Source organism: Acanthisitta chloris, unplaced genomic scaffold, assembly GCF_000695815.1.
Source record: "Acanthisitta chloris isolate BGI_N310 unplaced genomic scaffold, ASM69581v1 scaffold17179, whole genome shotgun sequence".
NCBI classification, from domain to species: Eukaryota; Metazoa; Chordata; class Aves; order Passeriformes; family Acanthisittidae; genus Acanthisitta; species Acanthisitta chloris.
The window spans coordinates 30,961-49,537 of record NW_008692121.1 but is presented as its reverse complement, the minus strand read 5'-3'; the positions used below and the strand labels follow the sequence as shown (position 1 = coordinate 49,537).

At 39.7% G+C, this 18,577-nt stretch overlaps 1 protein-coding gene across 1 annotated transcript in view; it reads left to right on the top strand.

The window, feature by feature from the left end:
• Window positions 1–4,575: 4,575 nt before the first annotated feature.
• B3GALNT2 (beta-1,3-N-acetylgalactosaminyltransferase 2) overlaps window positions 4,576–18,577 on the top strand; it is a gene marked incomplete at its 5' end in the record, with an annotated part of 15,734 nt that continues 1,732 nt past the window's right edge. The window contains 8 exons of the mRNA XM_009082532.1: window positions 4,576–4,723; window positions 5,997–6,097; window positions 7,186–7,379; window positions 8,391–8,486; window positions 12,931–13,041; window positions 13,994–14,072; window positions 15,596–15,779; window positions 17,416–17,541. Of these exons, the coding sequence (XP_009080780.1) occupies window positions 4,576–4,723; window positions 5,997–6,097; window positions 7,186–7,379; window positions 8,391–8,486; window positions 12,931–13,041; window positions 13,994–14,072; window positions 15,596–15,779; window positions 17,416–17,541 (1,039 nt within the window). The remainder of the gene's footprint in view (window positions 4,724–5,996; window positions 6,098–7,185; window positions 7,380–8,390; window positions 8,487–12,930; window positions 13,042–13,993; window positions 14,073–15,595; window positions 15,780–17,415; window positions 17,542–18,577) is intronic.

The window sequence follows — 18,577 nt, the reverse complement described above, 5'->3', positions numbered from 1 at the left end:
ATTCCTTCCTTTGTGTTTGTTTGGATCTTTCGCAAAGCAGCAGAGAAGAAAAAAGCATTAAAAACCAGGAATATGGTTGCAAAGTTGCAGGAATAGGCAGAGATAAAACCCTGAAATGTGTGGGTTTATTTTTTTGGGGGGAGGACATGTTGCTTTTTAGTCTTGTCTTAGGAAATGGATTAGTTGAGAATATTCTAAATAACTTCTGCATGGCCTATTTAGTTCCATTCATTGATTTATTCACAAAAACCAGCTGCATGGGTAGCAGAAGATACAAAGCCTTCTGTGGAGCTCACCTATTTTAGCAGTTTCCAGTGGAGGTGCCCTGGTGCCCGATAGTGCAGGTAAGCCTACACTGATGTGTTTGTCAGTGCAGGCACTGACGATGAGTCTTTTCTCTGTCCAGTCCAGTTGTATGAAATGTGGAAACCTGATCACTTTGTGGACTGCATATTGTGTCAAACCTCGCTGAAAATGACAGGCAAATTTGTTAGTTGGGAAGGGACTTACTGACAGAGGTATGTGCAGCAAGACTGTTGTCAAAACCAAGCTAAATGATCTCTCACTCTATTCATCTGCCTATTTTGCTTGAGAATCAGTGTTGCAGGAAGGAGAGATGCGTGTTCATCTTTGTAGTCTGGGATTTTGAAAATCTTCAAGAGCTGTTGCATGCTGCTGAGGTGGTGAAAATCTGAGTAGCATCAGCAGTGACCTCTTTGCATGGCCAAATGAGCAGGAGACACACCTCTGCATCTTTAGCCTTGTGTTCTAAAGGCATGGCTTTGTGCTCTACATAGGCACTTGTTTACTTTTTCCTGCATCTTTCCCAAGCTTTGATCTGTTGGTAGTTCTCTGTCAAGTTTGACAGACAGGTGGAGGTCTCAAGGACTAGCATTTTCACTAAGTTTCATGAAAATTGGTGACTGAATATCCTGGGAAAGCTTACTGAAACTCGTGCTGAGATGAAAACCTGTACTAATAAAAATACATGTGTGGTCAGATGTCAGAGAATTGTGTGGGAGCCTGTCCTTACAAATATCACAGCCCGAGAAAGCTTCAGTAGGACCTCATCATTAACGATGTGACACAAGGTTCTGGCAGACTGGACTTCAGTAGTCTTAGAGCTGACAGAAGTACCCCTTACAGTTGCTGCACAGAATTAAATGGATCTCAGCAGCTGAGAGAGAGCGACTTCCTTTCATGTTTTTGTAGCTTTTGCTGTGGGTTAACAGCCTCAAGCAGAAGAGCAAAATGAAAGCAATTTCATTCCTGATGCTAAAAGAGTGTAGGGTAGGCACTTTGTCTCATTATGTTCTACTGAGAAGTCTTGGGCTGTGTAACGCAGCCGAGATGCAGCTTTAAGTCAGTGAGAATTCAAAAGCAGGCAGCTAGTGGTAATGTGACCTTTGAATTGGAAAGGCTTCCTCTCCTGCATCCCTTTGGTTAGCAACACTTTCAGGGTGTGTCATGGAATGAGATGTGTAGCCATTTTATTTTTCACCCCCTTCATAAACCACAAAATTTTCAGGTTTTTTTTGTCTTTGAAATCAGAAAATTGAAAGGCTTAATTATCTTACACAGCCATTTCAAGGTTGGAGCAATATGGTATGTATTTTTAAAGCCTGTTTCCAGCACTTGAAATTTTGCCCTAAGAATGCACAAAAATGGAACATAAGCTAAATAGGTTTGGTCCCCAGTGGCAAGTATTGATTGCTTGTCTAAATTGACTTTGAGGTCAACAATGTTTTCTCTTAAATTATGCTGTATCAGAATATTTATGCACATATCTGAATTATCCTTATAAATGAATAATAGCCTTAGTGTTTGGGGGATTTTTCTCCTGTACCTTATAAATAGTGTTAGTTCAGAGAGAGACGTAAGAATCTATTTTCCTGGAAGTTTAGTGTTAGTCCCACTTTTCCATAGGAAGTAGAAACCTTTGCTAACCAGAAGAGACCTTATTAATTAGATTTTTGTGAAAGTAAGCTTTCTTCTTTTTCCATTTGCAGTGGTTTTAAAAGTAAAATGACATAACCCTTGGGACAGAGAAGACAATCTTCTGAATATAGACCACTGTAATGTGTTCTAAAAGCAATAGGATATTAATTCTGAAGCATCTGTTACATTAACGTTGTTCCCATGTGAATGGTTCATAAGGAAATGCTTCACTCATTTTAAAATATAAACTAATTAAAAGTATGTATATTTGATTTGAGTAGCTTATTTTTAGGTTGTTATTTTTTCTTTTAATTGATTCAAGCCAACTTATGCTGTTCTGAGTCAAGTCACCCTATAGACTTAAGCTCTTAGTTTTATTTTTCTTTAATTTTGATTTAATGAAATGATTTTGCTTCTAATTAAAAGTGATATATTAAAAACCAAATCTGTATAAACAATATCTCATGTACAGTCTACAAGCACATTAGTCCTATGAGCTTTATATTGGAAGGCTTGCAGTTAAGGCTGAAGAATAATCAAAGGATGAGAGAAGAACAAGTTAAAAAATGGCATGTGTGAGAAGCAATGATGTGCACAGGAATTTGTTATAATGTTACAGTCTATATTGCAAACATGTCTGTCTCATGTATCCCTGCTCTCTTGGAGAGCTGGTGATTCTTGGCTGTGTAATGGCCTGCAAAGACATGCAGAGCCTCTGGACAAAGGGTATTTACCAGCATAAAGGAAAACTGAAATGGTGTTTGGATTGAGCAGTGTGTTCAATTTAGAGGTTTCCTCAGATGTTATATAGGACAGTAGGTTTGCTGCTCTGTTAGCAAGCGTATCATATTCCTGAACCTCACCACCAGTTCAGTTATGGTTGTTGTAAGAGATGCAACAGTTTACTTCAGTGAAAAAAAGGAGGAATGGAGCTAGTGGCTCTCTGCTTAGGCTTTTAAGTCATTCTGAGCATAAGTTGATGGAAGCTTCTCTTACTAAGCGAATGTTCAGCTTAAGTTATTGATAAACTTGTAGCCATTGTCAGTACAGATTCATTTAAATAACTGGAACTTCACCTTCTAGAAAATCAGTGTTTGCATGCTTAGAGCTAAAGTACTTAGTGGGAAGTAGACTGGGACAGATTTACCCATGGAAACAGCACTCTCTGCTTTTTCTGCTCTTGTATTGTTCTAAGAATCAATTACAGAGCAGATTTATTCAGCTTTGGGACTAGGGAGTCAGGGCTATTATCAATAGCCCTAAAGTAAAAACATAAAGTTCTGAAATCTCTTGATGTTGATTCAGCATGTAGCAGAGCAAGGCCAAGACCTCTCCACTGCCATGCTGCACGCTGACAGTGGGATATAAGGCTGGATGAGTGTCTGGTGTGATGTGGCACAGCAGTTCTTGTGGTGGGTGCTGTGAGGTCCTAAGTTAGGGAGTATTGAAAAAAAGATCTGTTTTCTCAGCATCAAAGTGGAGAAGGGGGATGCTGGTGCATGCAGATAGAATCTGAATTATAATGCAGCTCTTTCTAGTGGGAGTAGACAATAAAGACTTGGTAGTATTTTTGGTCTCTTAAAAAGTAGACTCTAAAAAATCTTGTCTGTACTGTATGTAGTAGTTCAGAGGGCACTCATACTTTTGTTTTCTTTATCTGCAGCCTAATGAAAAAAAAATAGTGACATGAGAGGGAAGTAATCCTTTGCTAAAACTAAACATAAATCTGCCTTAACTCTAGAATGTCTGATGGATTAAACTAAGCAAATTCACTTTAGCTACTCGCCTGACTGTTTGCAGGCTCTAAATCAGGGCTTCTCAGGTCTTTATCTGGTCATAATCCTGCTTGCAATCAAGTCCAGGTTTCATGATCTCTAAATTAAAACAGCACAGGCTAAATCCTGGATTACAAGTACTGGCAGTGACATCCAGCTTTGAATAAAGCCAGAGCATTCCCCCATGTAGGAGTGTAACATTCTGTGTGAAGGCAGAGTGGTTGTCAACTTCAAAAGGCTGGAAACGATAGGCCTTGACATCCCACATGGAAATGGTGACGCACAGAGGTGGTCCAGCAGTTTTAAAAACTGGGGGGAAGATGGGCATGTTAGTGAAGGTTTTGACATGTTGAAAATGTTTCCCTGATTCTGGACCAAGAATGCAATAGTAATTCTGCAGCTTGTTTTGAGTGATTCACTTCTCTTGGTTTTGAGATATATTTTAGTCACAGAATAACAGAATGGCTTGGGGTTGGAAGGGGCCTTCAAGATCATCTAGTTCCAACTCCCCTGCCATGGTCAGGGACACATTCCACTAGACCAGGCTGCTCAAAGCTTCATCCAGCCTGGTCTTGAACACTTCCATGGATGGGGCATCCACCACTTCTCGGGCAACCTGTTCCAGCCCCTCACCACCCTCACAGTAAAGAATTTCTTCCTAGCATCTAACCTAAATCTCCCCTCTTTTAGTTTAGAACCATTCCCCCTTGTCCTATCACCGTAGTGTAAAAAGTTGCTCTCCCTCCTTTTTGTAAGCCTCTTCTAAGTACTGGAAGGCTGGAATTTTAATTATTACCTGCAACTCAGGTTTTATGCAGGTAATAGGTGCATATAATAAATCTTTTTCACTTTCTGTTTCTAGGTCCACTGTCCTTCTTTCCTCAATGGAAGCCAAAACATTATGATGTTATTGTAGGTGTTTTGTCAGCTCGACACAATCATGAACTGCGCAGTGTTATAAGGGACACTTGGTTCAAGCACCTGAAACAACATCCGGCACTGAGCCAATGGTAATCCCTAGTGTTTTGTAATTTGGGCCAGGGGGTGAGGGAGTGAAGACTAATGCTGAAATATATTGATTTAATAATTTTTAATTTAAATTATTTCCTGGGAAGTTGTTTTGTTTACTTTTGAGCATCTTGTTCTTCGATAGTTTTTTAAAATCTGCTTAGTAATATGTAAGAATACTTCTTGGTTTTGGCTGTAACTATTTTTTATACACTGCTGTTTGGTTTTGTGATTAGTTGCCACTGTTTATTAGTGATTTCTCTGTTTTGTGTTGCAATGTACACTTTGTACAGTGTGCAACTTGAACTGCTTAGTAATCCAGGATACGTGAAAGCAAGCAGGATCACTTTTGCTGAGAGAACCACAGAAAGCTCTTGCAACAGCCTCATCTGTAAAGTTCAGGTTTGTTTCCCACTGAACCAGGTGCACCAAAATGCTGCAGTGTGAGTGACCCTTCCTGACTGCTTGCACAGACCTGACAGTCTACAGCAGGTCTGTTTTGGCTGCGAAGTTCTGCTGCAGTTCATTCCTGGAAACATTGTCATCTTGATAGGCCTCACACCTTGGTACCTGTCTTGCACTGCAAGATTTTTACTGTTCACAGATTTGGTGTCAGCCTGCAGTTTGGAGTGAGGCATAGCTACTTCAGTCATCTAAAAATGTGGCCTTTCATAGCTTCCATGGAGTTCTGGGAGGACATTTAGTTGCCAGGTGAAAAGCTAGGCTAAGGTGGATCCTCTTGCTCTTCCTAGTACTTACTGTCTCCTGACTGTGCAACAACCCTGATTGGGGCTGGATGGAGGAGCCTCTTGTTTTGCTACAACCCAAAGTTGAAGCATTTCATTGCAACAGTCCTTGTTCCTTCTTTGATGCTATGTGTCTTTTTTTCTTACTATTTTTTCATTGCCTTTTGAATGCAGAGTAATTAAACAATCTTGAGTTAAGTAACAAAGCCAGACTGAGAGAGGCAGGTCTTCAGGATCCTTCAGGGTTGCCTTAGGTCCTTTTCTGTTTAGCATGCTGGCTGGCTGAAATGTTGTTCCTAGCTGCCAATTTTCCTGTGTCCTCATAATGAGATGTAAAACGTTAATGTGTATTTGAAATTGAGCTCCTAAGAGGGGATTCATGTGGTTGCTCTGCATACAGTCATTGCTGATTTTTAAGGGGTTCAGAATCTTAACCCAGTGAAAGACAGGCCATTGTGATAAAATAAGTCTATTGAAGATGGAGGGAGGAGGGAAGAGAACTGGTGTTAATAAAACCAAATTATTTTAGTGTCCTTGTGAAGTTTATAATAGGTGCGCATGGTTGTGCTGTGCCAGTGAAGGACAGAGAAGACCCCTACTCCTGCAAACTTCTGAACATCAGTAACCCAGGTATAGAAGTTAACTTTTAAAAATTCTGTGGTCTGAACTAGAACTAATAATCTTTCTGAGAGCAGTTTGGGGAGTTTGACTTAGGCAGCCAGTCTTGAAAACAAATGTGGCCTGGAACTTGCAACTTTAACAGTTGCATAATCTTCTGTAGGTACCATATGCAGTCAAGAAAGGGAGAGATCTTTGGGCCTGTGAAGGGGAGAGGCCATTGACTCTAATGGATTTGCATTTGCCTTGAGTCAGGGACAGTCTCTCCCATATAATGTACATTTTTACTTGATCCATATGTCAAATGAAGTTGTAGAGAGCCAGAATGACCCCGTATAGTGTCAAATGTGAAGAAACTAGCAGAGTCTCAAGTGTCAGATGGATTCCTCTGGTGACAAAGTGAATTCTAAGCAAGGCCAGCCAATGGGTTTTTCAGATTCTGCTTTAAAGAGAGAACAATTAAGAAATGTACTATGGGGGAAAAAATGAAATACTGCCATACAAAAATTACTAACTAAAATTGTAAGTTCTTCCTGTCATCTTTTAGTTTCTATTTCATTTTTGCTCTTTAATTAGAAGTTAACTAAGGATTGCTTGGCACCTGAGCCATGATTCGCCACAAAGTGCAACTTCTGTTGCTTTCTCTTTGAATGGCAACATCCACTGTTCCCAAGCATAAATGGTGCCTCAGGGCTTAGGGAGGTGATAATGGCAAAAAGCAGGCAGCTGAATTAGGGGGAGGTGTATGCCATTTTGATACATGAATAATTGTTTTAATATGCTAATATACAGGTATTCATGCAGTCAAATAGCGTTTTTGTCTTTGCTCTGTGAATTTATTGTTTCTAATCTTTTCCCTGTGGATGTGTAGGCATTGAGTTGCAGTTGCTGTTAGCCTGCAGATTGCTGTATCACTCTGAGTTTCTCCTTGCTGAGTCTGCAGCCTGTTGTGTTTCCTTTTACCCCAGTGTTTGGTTATCCTTGTGCACTTGTGAGCTGTGCTAATTAATCAGAATGCTTTGCATGTATCCAGTGTGTTTTGTGTGTTCAGGAACTATGAAGTCTTCTCACATTACTTCTGTCCTTTCTTTTTCACACAGTTTTGAATCAGGAAATTGAAGCATTCAACCTCCCTGAGGATGTACCTTCTGTGCTCTCTGAGGACAGAATTGTCAGTGTGAACTTCCGTGTGCTTTACCCCATTGTCATTACCAGTCTTGGGGTATTTTATGAGGCAGATGGAGTGGGATTCCAGAGGAACATCACTGTAAAACTGTACCAGGCAGAACATGAGGTAGAGTATTGTAGTTATCTTTTGAAAGTGTACTAAAGCATGTTGTCTCTTTATTGTGGATTAAGCTCTTACAGAAGGTGACATGCTGTGTTGGTGATGTAGAAGTACTTAATTGACAAGCATATGAATTCCATTTTTCTACTGTTGCATTGTAAATTCTTATTTCATCTATCTATCTATATATATGTATAGGCACACACACATCCTGGATGAGGAAAATTTGACATTCACAAAGTGCTGTGAGTTACTCTAAATACTGTTATGAAAGGGCACTTACATCTAATTCCAATACACAATTTTTTGATTGTATGTGAGGTTCTAAAGTATTGATAGGTATTAAGGAATAAAAAGGAAACTGTTGAATATATTTAAATTACATGTGCAGAAACACACATTTGGTGCCTTCAAGCAGAGAGATGCAGGACAGCTGTAAATTTTTCTTGTCTGTCTTCTGGCAAGAAATTTTGAGATTTCTAGAAACTGGTATTATTTACAGGTTGTAATCAAACTTAATTGATAATTTCCCCCACTCCTAAGCTGCTGTGGGTTTGGTAGGATAGCTTAGTACTAACCTGGAGGAAGAAAAATCATTGTGCATGATTGTTGCATTTGATACACTGCATTTATCTCTAGCAATAACTTGATAGGCTAATTTAAAGACTTTCGGCTATGCTACAGTAGAAAGAATTTTAAGTCTGACTTTTATGATGAACCTCCAAAGAGTCTGGTTTGTAATAGCAGTAATGAAACTATACGTATACTATATTCAGGTTTATGTTTGTTAAATGGTAGAATTCTGAATGTTGGAAGTCTAATAACTTGATCTGCATTAGCTTTTTACTTCCAGTGAAGGAGAAAAATTGGTATTGTAGTAGAGCCTGGAGACTGTTTTCTGAAGACTGGGAATTTGGCAATGCAGCATCTTTATGTAATTTGTTATTATCTAAGAGCCATTTGATGGCCTATCTAATCTAGGAGCACTTTTAACGTGGGTTTTTTGTTTGTTCACAGGAAGCAATCTTCAGTGCTCGCTTTAGTCCACCAAGCTGTGGAGTACAAGTGAACAGATTGTGGTACAAGCCAGTAGAGCAGTTCATTTTGCCAGAGGTATGTGCAGTGTCAGAACTGCCTGCAGTTCTTTTTAGTCATCTGGAGGGACTGACTGATAAAACTGGCCTTTGCCTGAGGCAGAAAAGGGCAAGTGAAAACCTTTAGAATGTTAGTTCACAGAATCACTGAGTGGGTAAGTAGTTGTAGGGATATGCTGGAATCCAGTATTTGTTTTACACCGTCTCATTATCATGAGTAGTTATGAGGCAAAAGCCTGAAAAATACAAACTGATTCAAAAATTGCATTGTCAAATAGTAGCAATTTCAGAAACCTTTTCAGTTTCTGAGTGAAAACTGTACCTGTTTCAGTTCTGTGGGAGAGTTTACCAGAGAATGGGACAATTCTTTCTCCTTAGTGCTGTATCAGACATTTGTACACAAGATAGGGAGGGGAGGATGGCACAGACTTCTAGGGAACGGCTGGAAAAGAGTTTTCTGTTTCTGATGTCTTGGACACAGCAGCAGGATATTGTGTGTTACATTTGCAGAGACAGTATTATTTGGATAGCTGCAATCAAGAAGCTCTTACTGAGGGCTACTGAAAATGTTGGTTATTCCTTTTCTGGCAGCTGTAGCGAGGAATTTTTTGTTCATTGAACCATATAAGGAAACAGCAATTAAGATGTCAAGAAGATCTTGAGTAGCGTCTGCTTGTAATGTACTGGTTGAAATATATGACACACAGAAGATTGACAGTTGGTGTTTTAAAACCTGTCAACATTATATGGCAGGAATGGGTTTTTGGCTTCCTTTTTTTAAATGGGTGCCCCTCAGAAATTTGGGAGAAGGCTGCTTTTCTAATGGTAATGAGTGTTAGGTACAAGGAATTGTTCTCAGGGCACCAGTGATCTCTCACTAGATACATCAGCTGCCATTTTAGGCAATTTCCCTTCATGTAAATATTCTCCTACATGACTGGACTGTTGCTGCTATTGCTGTAAATTGTCTTTGGATCTGGGTTGTTTTGTTATTCAAGAAACTGTTTTATGAAAGAATCAAGCAAGAGAAGACTGAAGTGGGAGGAGAGGACGATTGGGGCCAGTTTATTCCCTGATTTATTCCACTGGCTCTGTAAGAATGAATGCATTTGGAAACCTGTTCTTTTTAAGGGGAATCTGCAGCTGATTTATTGGTTTATCATCTTAGACAGTGTTTACTGAATACCATGCAAGTTGTTAGGCTGACAGAAGACCTTTTGGGTGAACAAAGCTCTTGCAGTATATTCTGTATATGTTTTGACAATCTAATTTGATGTTAAAATGTCAAGCATTTTTTACTTTCCAAATAAGAGTATTGGTTACCCAGTAATTTGGTAGTATAATGTGTGAACCTTTTCGCCTAAGACTTTGTTCTGAGGTCCTAAAATTTTAGGCAGTTGTAATTTTGCTATAAATGACTGCATTTTTCCTGAGAGGCAGATGGGAAGTGTTTCATTTAGAGAGAGGATATTAGTATTCATATATTTCTTTGTGTGGGCTTCCTTAATCTGATACGTGTCATGCGCTGAGTGCTTACAGGATAACACGATGTTTGTAGTGTAGATTAATAGGGCTTATGCACAGCATGTAGTCTCCTGTGATTCTCAGGATGCTGAGCCATGCACGATGATTCAGAGCAGACAGGATGCCCACGTGTTCCTATCCACTTGTTTGAGAGCAGTAAATTTGGTGAACTGTTTAATTGTCATAAGGTGGTTTCTGAGACAGTATCTGTTCTCTGCCTTTCCACCTTGAAGAAGTAATGGATTGTACATACTGCTGAAGAGCTTCATCCATCTTCCAGCTGAAGTGCTGCTCTTTCTGCTCGTCTTGGGGAAAGGAAGTGCAGCATCAGAGTAAGCATCTGGCAGGCCAGATTGTGGAAGGCAGGATCAGCTCAGCTTTGGAACCTCTGGAAGCACCGAAGAGCAGAACCACTAGCAGATAACTAAAACCCACACAGGGACTCTTACAGCCAAATTTTAGCAATGCATGTATTTTGTCACAAAAGCCATGGGCCCCTTCCATGAAAATGGGACTTTGTGCTACACGTACTCTGTATTAGTGATGGGGGGTAGCTGGAGGAACAGAAAGCACAGCACTGATTGACACTAGGAAAGGAGTATGGCAGGGCTGCATTGTGTCGGTACACCTGTTCGGTATTCACTGTAAACGCCGCTGCGCTCTGGCAGCAACGGGGCTGGAATTTAAATGGGGAGAAACAGATGATGTAGTCTCAGGTGTGCCACTAACGTTTTTGCTTTAAGCATTTTCAGGCCTCAGCTTTCATTAAGCAGCTTAGAGTATGAATAGCTGAAGGCTAAAGTCATTAGAAAATTTGCTTACAAGTCTCTCAGCCTGGAAAATAATGATAGTTTGCAGCTGTAGGACACCATGCACTGAGGTTCGCTGGTAATAACTGATTAAGACTCTTGGTACATGCTTGGAGTCAGTATCAGTAATAGTCAGTGGTGAGAATTTTAATGTTTCTGGTTGCTGAGGCATGAAAGAACTCTCCTGCTCACTATAAACAGCTTACCAAAGGTTGTGTCTGTAAACAAGGCACCAAAATGTGATTAGAACTCAGTCCCTACAGCAAAAAGCATTGGAATGGGAGATGACAGTCAGTGCAAAGCAAGAAATTGAGCATGTGGGTTTTACTGTGCAGGGTGTTCAGGGGTCCTGCCATTAAAAAGAAGTCTTAATAATGTTCCATTTGTTTTGATAACTGAGAGATAATTAAACAAGGGGAAGGTATTGAGCATGCAAGTCAGGCTTGAATAAACACTGGCTAGCTCCATTATTAGATTATAAAGCTGACATTATAAATAATAGATGAGAAACTTCTGAAATACACAGCCGTCATTAAATACTGAGACTGCTGCAGATACTGAGACCTACTTCTAGAGGAAAGCAGAGAATTAAGCTGAGCTCTAGACTTAATGGTGTGTCAGTAACCAGAGGGTTTGTGGAGAAGGTTTCTAGTGTACAAGGAAGCTAAAATGGGGAAGAGATGATAGGTTAGTACAAGTGAAGAGACTTTCTAGAATAACAGAGGTGCATCTGGATGGAGAAAGAGAAGGCCACCAAGATGATTAGAGGGATGGAGCACTTCTCTTACGAGGGAAGGCTGAGAGAACTGGGTTGGCTCAGCCTGGAAAAGAGAAGGCTTTGGGGTGACCTAATTGCAGCCTTCCAGTACCTGAAGGGAGCCTACAAGAAAGATGGAGAGAGACTTTTTACAAGGACATGTAGTGACAGGGCAAGGGGGAATGGATTCAAACTGAAAGAGAGTAGGTTTAGATAGATATTAGGTGGAAGCTCTTTGCTGTGAGGGTGGTGAGGCACTGGAACTGGTTACCCAGGGAAGTTGTGGATGCCCCATCCCTGGAGGTGTTCAAGGCCAGCTTGGATGGAGCTCTAAGCAGTCTGGTCTAGTGGAGGGTGTCCATGGCAGGGGTTTGGAACTAGATGATCTTTAACATCCCTTCTAACCCAAACCATTCCATGATTCTGTGATCTACAAATGCTTGAAATAAGTTGTTTCTCTGTTCCAAGGCCCATGCTAACTACCAGTGTGTTTCCTAAGGAACTGGGGGAGACAAAATGGAATGCGCTCATCTAGCAGTCAGGAGTGGAATAACCCTACAACTGCTGTGTGCTACCCTGTCATGAGGTTGAAATTGCTTTAAAAAATGAAAAAATAAAATGCTACCGGTACTCTTACCCATACAACATACCACCTGTCCCTTTGCAAGTTCTCAGGGGTCTTCAGTTTAAAGCTGGGATGAAATGCTTTTAAATGCACGAGTTTACATACACATATAAATGCACGTATATAAAACATGGTGTGACATAGCTTAATTTGACAGTTAAACCCAGAAAATTTTAAAGATATTCACTTGTCTTTTTCTTCCTTACCAGCCAAGATGTGAGGTCAGAGTTCTGTGACTCTCCTACAGTAGCTTGTGACAGCTTTACCAGGATAAATGTGTCCATATTTTCCTTTGAGTTTTGCTGGTGTCAGGATTGAGTCTCTGATCTCTGGCAGATAACTAAAAAGCTGCAGTTATTTCCAAATCTGTTCTAACGTATTCTCTTTGTAATGCAGGATTTTATATTTGATTTTTTAAAAATTCACTTCAGGTCAACTTTAAATGCTATCTTGATGATGTTAGGAAGCCAAAGCCTTTTACATTAGGCTTCTGTTAAAAGTTTAATGTTCCTAATACAGAGATTCATGATTAGTCTTAAAAGCACGATTATGTGCTACTGAGTTTCACAGATGTGTTTCTTTTGTGTACTTTTTTTAATCGAAGTGTAAGGAAAACTTATGTCATGCATTCAAGCTAAATCTTGCTTGAAGTTGACTATTTTAAAATTAAAAAAACCCCAAACTGTTTGATTTTCATCCTTTGAAGTCTTCAAATACCTTCATAACTGTGTTTTGCTCTCTTAACCAGAGTTTTGAAGGTACCATTGTGTGGGAGAGCCAGGATCTTCAGGGCCTTGTTTCAAGAAACCTTGATAAAGTGATGGTGAATGATGGAGGGGGTGTTTTCCGAGTCATTACAGTGAGTCCCCTCACCTTCCCTCCTACCACGGTTCTGGTTTTCCTATATGTCTTGAGTATTTAGCATTTCACTTCCATGTGTTTTTCTGTGTAAATCTTTAAGTCAGTTGGGCTTTTCTTGTCTCAGAGGGAAAGTTTTGCTTTGCCTTTTGGAAAAAAAAATATGCTTGTAAGTGGCATTTTCTTTTATTTGGAAGGGACTAAAGCTCACCTTATTGTCTTTGTCAGGTGTGAAGCAGTGTCAGTATATTAGAGATGGCAAAATGTGGGTCAAAAATCCTGTGCTAGAATCCCAATCAATGGAATTAGGTCTGGATTTTTGCTTTTTGTCAGTGTGTCTCTTTCCTGTCAAAATGTTGCTTAGTTAAACATGCTGTGCTGTTATAATTTAGCCAGAATAACTTTACATTTTGCTGTCAACATCAAAACTAGTTTTCTGAAAGTTTCACTAGTGTTAGGTGAAACTTTTAAAAATGCCACAAAACTTTGCAGTTAAAAATCTTAGTCTTTCATTGCCAACATTGTGATTCCTGGGGTGGTTCTGTGGGCCAGGAGTTGATGGTGAATGATCCTTGTGGGTCACTTCAAACTCAGGATATTCTGTGATTTTGTGATTATGCAGGTCCCTGAACTAGAGGAGCTTTAAATTAATTTCATTCTCAGTTGCTTAAAAATGCCACAAAACTTTGCAGTTAAAAATCTTAGTCTTTCATTGCCAACATTGTGATTCCTGGGGTGGTTCTGTGGGCCAGGAGTTGATGGTGAATGATCCTTGTGGGTCACTTCAAACTCAGGATATTCTGTGATTTTGTGATTATGCAGGTCCCTGAACTAGAGGAGCTTTAAATTAATTTCATTCTCAGTTGCCAGAAACCTTTGTAACACTGTATAAAAACACATCAGTAATGAAAGATGAACTAATTTATTTCTTTCCATTTATCTGTCTCTGGCAGGCAGGGGAAGGGTCACTGCCACACGAACTCACAGAAGGTGTGGAGGGAATAGCAGGTGGTTTTATCTACACTATTCAAGGTAAATCTGCAAAACATAGCATCACATTTGATGATATGATAAAACAGGGATTTTAAATTGCATTTCAGAAGTATAATTTGTGCTGTCTGTATGAACTTGGTCACCTTAAATTTTCTTTTAACAGAAATAATTCATTTTTTTCTGATTTTTCATGCTTAAGGTCAATGTCCTGATGTGGTTTCTTTGCTTGCCCTTTTTCAGCCACTCCAGTTGATTTGAATCCCTTTGTCTTTTTATCTAGACTTTGGGTTTTTGTTATCCAAAACCAAGTTAAAGAATGTTGTGCAATGAAATCTTTCCCTGATATTTTTCACATTTTCCCAGTCCTGCTGCTGTTAGATTTACTGTATCATGATGTTTAAATATTGACAAGCAATGACTACCTAACATAGCCAGCTTTTCCATCTCTGTTGTTGCTGTTTTGTACCTATTTCAGCAGAATGTTCAGGCTCTATAGGAGCCCTTTCCCATGTCTGATTTTGGCCATGTAGCACTAGAGTTGGTGTGTTCTCGTTGGTCCATCATAGCCAACAAAAGCTGTGACTTTCAGAGGGTTATTCCTGTGTTTTTGTAGCTAGGCCTGGCAGAGATAACTGGGCAGTCCTGTTGTTTTGTCATCTGTGTAAGGACCTAAACTAAGGTGTGTGCTAAAGCCCTTCCATCTTGCTTGTCAGTTCTTCATTACCACAAACTGTCTCCTTACCAAAAGGTTGGGTATTCTTGCAATATGTTTTTTTAGCTTTTACCTGCAGTCAGTTCTGTGATGTGGCTCAGCAGGGACCATCTGTGCTACATCAAAGCAATGCCTGTTTGATGATACTTAGCATAGGATTTTTTTGCTTGTTTGTGGGTTTATTTTTTATGCTAGATACATATACTTAGGAATAATTGATGTATCAGTAGCCTTTTACTCTATCAGTAATAGTGAAGTCCCAGACCACCCTCTATATTAAAGAACCTTAAATGTGGCTCAGCAGGGACCATCTGTGCTACATCAAAGCAATGCCTGTTTGATGATACTTAGCATAGGATTTTTTTGCTTGTTTGTGGGTTTATTTTTTATGCTAGATACATATACTTAGGAATAATTGATGTATCAGTAGCCTTTTACTCTATCAGTAATAGTGAAGTCCCAGACCACCCTCTATATTAAAGAACCTTAAAATGCTCTTTTATTTTATTACTGGAATGCCTTTTACTCTATCAGTAATAGTGAAGTCCCAGACCACCCTCTATATTAAAGAACCTTAAAATGTTGAACTCTTTTATTACTGGAATGAAAGAGAATACTTTTTTACTTTAAACTTTCTCTATCAGACCTTATGCAAAAATGCATTTCATTGTTCTGCAACTTTTACCATTTCATAGAAATTTTTAAATTAACTGCAAGGTTTTCAGAACTACATTAATTTGAACTCTTCCTCAGATTGATTTTGTCAATATCGTGTATGATCCAAGAGAAACATGTGAAAACAGTGTGCAGGTATGTGTCTCTGTTTAATGATGGGTGATGTTTCTTTCAGAAGGTGATGCTCTTCTAAAAAGCCTTCATACTCGCCCAGAAAGATTTACAAGTCACATAAAAAACCTTGAAAAAGAAGATGCTTTATTGAAAGAAGAAAGCAGAACATACGATGATATTGTTTTTGTAGATGTTATTGACACTTACAGAAATGTTCCAGCCAAACTGCTGAACTTCTACCGATGGTAGGTTGAAAAGAAAGGATTTTCTCTTAGGAATGTTGCTGTTTGTGGCACAAGATGATGCAGCATGTTATGCTATTTGGCAGGTTCCACGAAATAAGTGCCTGATGTGACTGACTTCATTAAACTGTATTTCTCCTTCAAAATTTTGGGTGCACATAGTGAGCAAAGCAACAGCATCTATCTTCCTTGCATGCTGATCCTTGGTGCCTCAAATAAGCATGAGCTGGCAAGACAGGCTTCTGCTCTGAGAGTCTGGGTGTGAAAATAGTCATTATCATGACTCCTTGTAATTTGTTTCTAACTGAAAAGTAGCAGCTTAAGTCATTTGGAGGATGGCTTTTCGCCAGCTTGTTGTGGCCATTGCTTCTTGTCCTGTCACTGGACAACACTGAAAAGAGCTTCCTGGCCCTTTCTCTTTGTACCCTCCCTTCAGGTATTTAAACACCGATGAGCTCCCCCCAGGCCTTCTCTTCTTCAGGCCGAACAGTCCCAGGTCTCAGCCTTTCCTCATTGCAGAGATGTTCCAGTCCCTTACTTATCTTGGTGGCCCTTTGCTGGAGTCTCCACCCAGTATGTCTGTGTCCCTCTTGGACTGAGGAGTCCAAGACTGCACACTGGAGTCCAGACATGGACCCATCAGTGCTGAGTCAAGGGGGAGAATAGGAAGCTTGTGTACAGGGGGGGAGAGAAGGCTGAGAGAAAGAATTTTCATAGTGTATTACATTGTCTGTGGTGAATCTAGTAAGTTATTACCTCTAATTTGCAATTATTTCCATTACTCTGAGACAACTGCTGAAATTGCTGTTGCTGTGGAATAAGAAATATAGCTGACAGTTTTAATTCCTTGCAAGATTTGCACTTATTTAACAAATTTAATGGTCATGAATGTAACTGAAAAACCAAACCAAAGAAAGTTTACATGTCAAGACTTAGATATTTGTGATAATTTCTTAACAAGTTAGATCCAGTTATAAAAGGCTTTTAAAAATGCCTTTCTTGTTAAGAGAAACTGCCCTTAAAAAACAATGTTTGTAATCAACTCAGCCATAATCCCTGGAATCTTAAGCTTTTTTGGTTATTTTACAAGTGACAAGACATTCAGCTATTTCAGACAGTTAAGGATTACATTTTTCATGTTGGAAGGTATTTGCTTTTACTGAAGAAGAGTAAGTACTGAGTTGTTTCCCCAGACATTTCTTACAACCTACTACCTTCTACTGCCCTTGAACTGTCTCATCCTGAAGAGTAGGCTCCTGACGTCTGGCCAGTGGCTCCTGACAGCTGTGCTGCCATCATCAGCAGGGATTCATAGCTTTCTGAGATCAATACCATTTAAGATGGATTCATTAGTAAATCCACCATCTGCCCTAGAGAACAAAACTTCCAAGTTTGTTTTCTTCAGCTCATACACAAGTCCATCTTTTAAGATTATTACAGGGTGCAGCCGCATCTCCTTTCTGTAGGACAAGCAGTCAGCCTTGGTCGATAGAGAAACCATTTAAAAGTCAAGGGTAGGAAAGACATTCCTTGCCTCTTCCTTCCCCCTCTCCTTCCCAAAAAAACCTTGCAGAGCCTTGTATTGCCTATCTGTAGTTTGTGGTGTGCTGCATCTCATCACTTTTCTTTTTTGCTACAGGACAGTTGAATCAACGAGTTTTGACTTACTGCTGAAGACAGATGATGACTGTTACATCGATTTGGAGGCTGTTTTTAGCAGGATAACGCAGAAAAAACTGGACAGGCCAAACATTTGGTGGGGAAAGTGAGTTGTTTTTTAACTTGTCTTTAAGAAATACCAAGTCTTTAGTGAATGGTTTACTGATTTAAGTCTGTTTCCATGTGGGTTCCCCTTTTCTGCCTAAGGGAGGCAGTTATAAAAACCAGGACTTCTGTATGTGTAGAATTTTGAATCTCAGAATACAGAAATCAGTCCATTACAATAACTTTCCAGACTGTGCCTTTACAGTGAGTTGAACTTGTTGAATCTTGTGAGAAAAAGAATTTTACTGTAAGGGTAGTGTGACATTGGAACAGGTTGCTCATGGAGGTTGTGGCTGTCCCGATGAGGCCTTGAGCAACCTGATCTAGTGAGGAGCTGTACCTGCCCCTGGCAAGGAGGGTTGGGACTAGATGATCTGTAAAGTCCATTCCAACCCCTAAATTCTATGATTCTATGAATCTTACCTGATTTCAAAATGTGTTATAGACATCTTTGTCCAGGTACTTAAGTAAATGAAAGTATTCCAGCAGTACAGTAAGGTTAAAAGCCAAGTACATACTGTAGAACTGTAAACATTACTTTTTTGAAGCCACTGTGATTTTTCTGCCATGCTTGAGGAAATAGGGTAATCAGGAAACAAAATTTCCTTTAGGATCTGCAGTTTAATTTTGACGTCTGTGAATGACAGGCATTGCTACCATTTCTTCTGCTGTTTGAAATGGTACATCTGATTCATGAATTTTTGAGTGAACTTCCCCAGCCTGGATTTTACACTTGTGAATAACTAGGAGGATGAAAATAGTCCACATCTTTCCTTCCATCCATGGAAGGATACCAGAGCATTGCAGCTCTGGTATAGCATCCAGTGTGGCAGAAATGCTGTGCTCCTGCATAGTGGCACAATGGGCCTTCTTGGTGCCATCTGACTACTGAAGAAAAACAGGCCTTTGCTGCTTTGCTTCAGAAGTCTGGTACTGATTGTTGCTTACTCATCTGGTGATTTAGTAAGGTATGAGGAAGAGCATGTGTGCGAAATAGCTGGGTGACATCTTCAAGTGTAAATTCTTTAATAGCCACA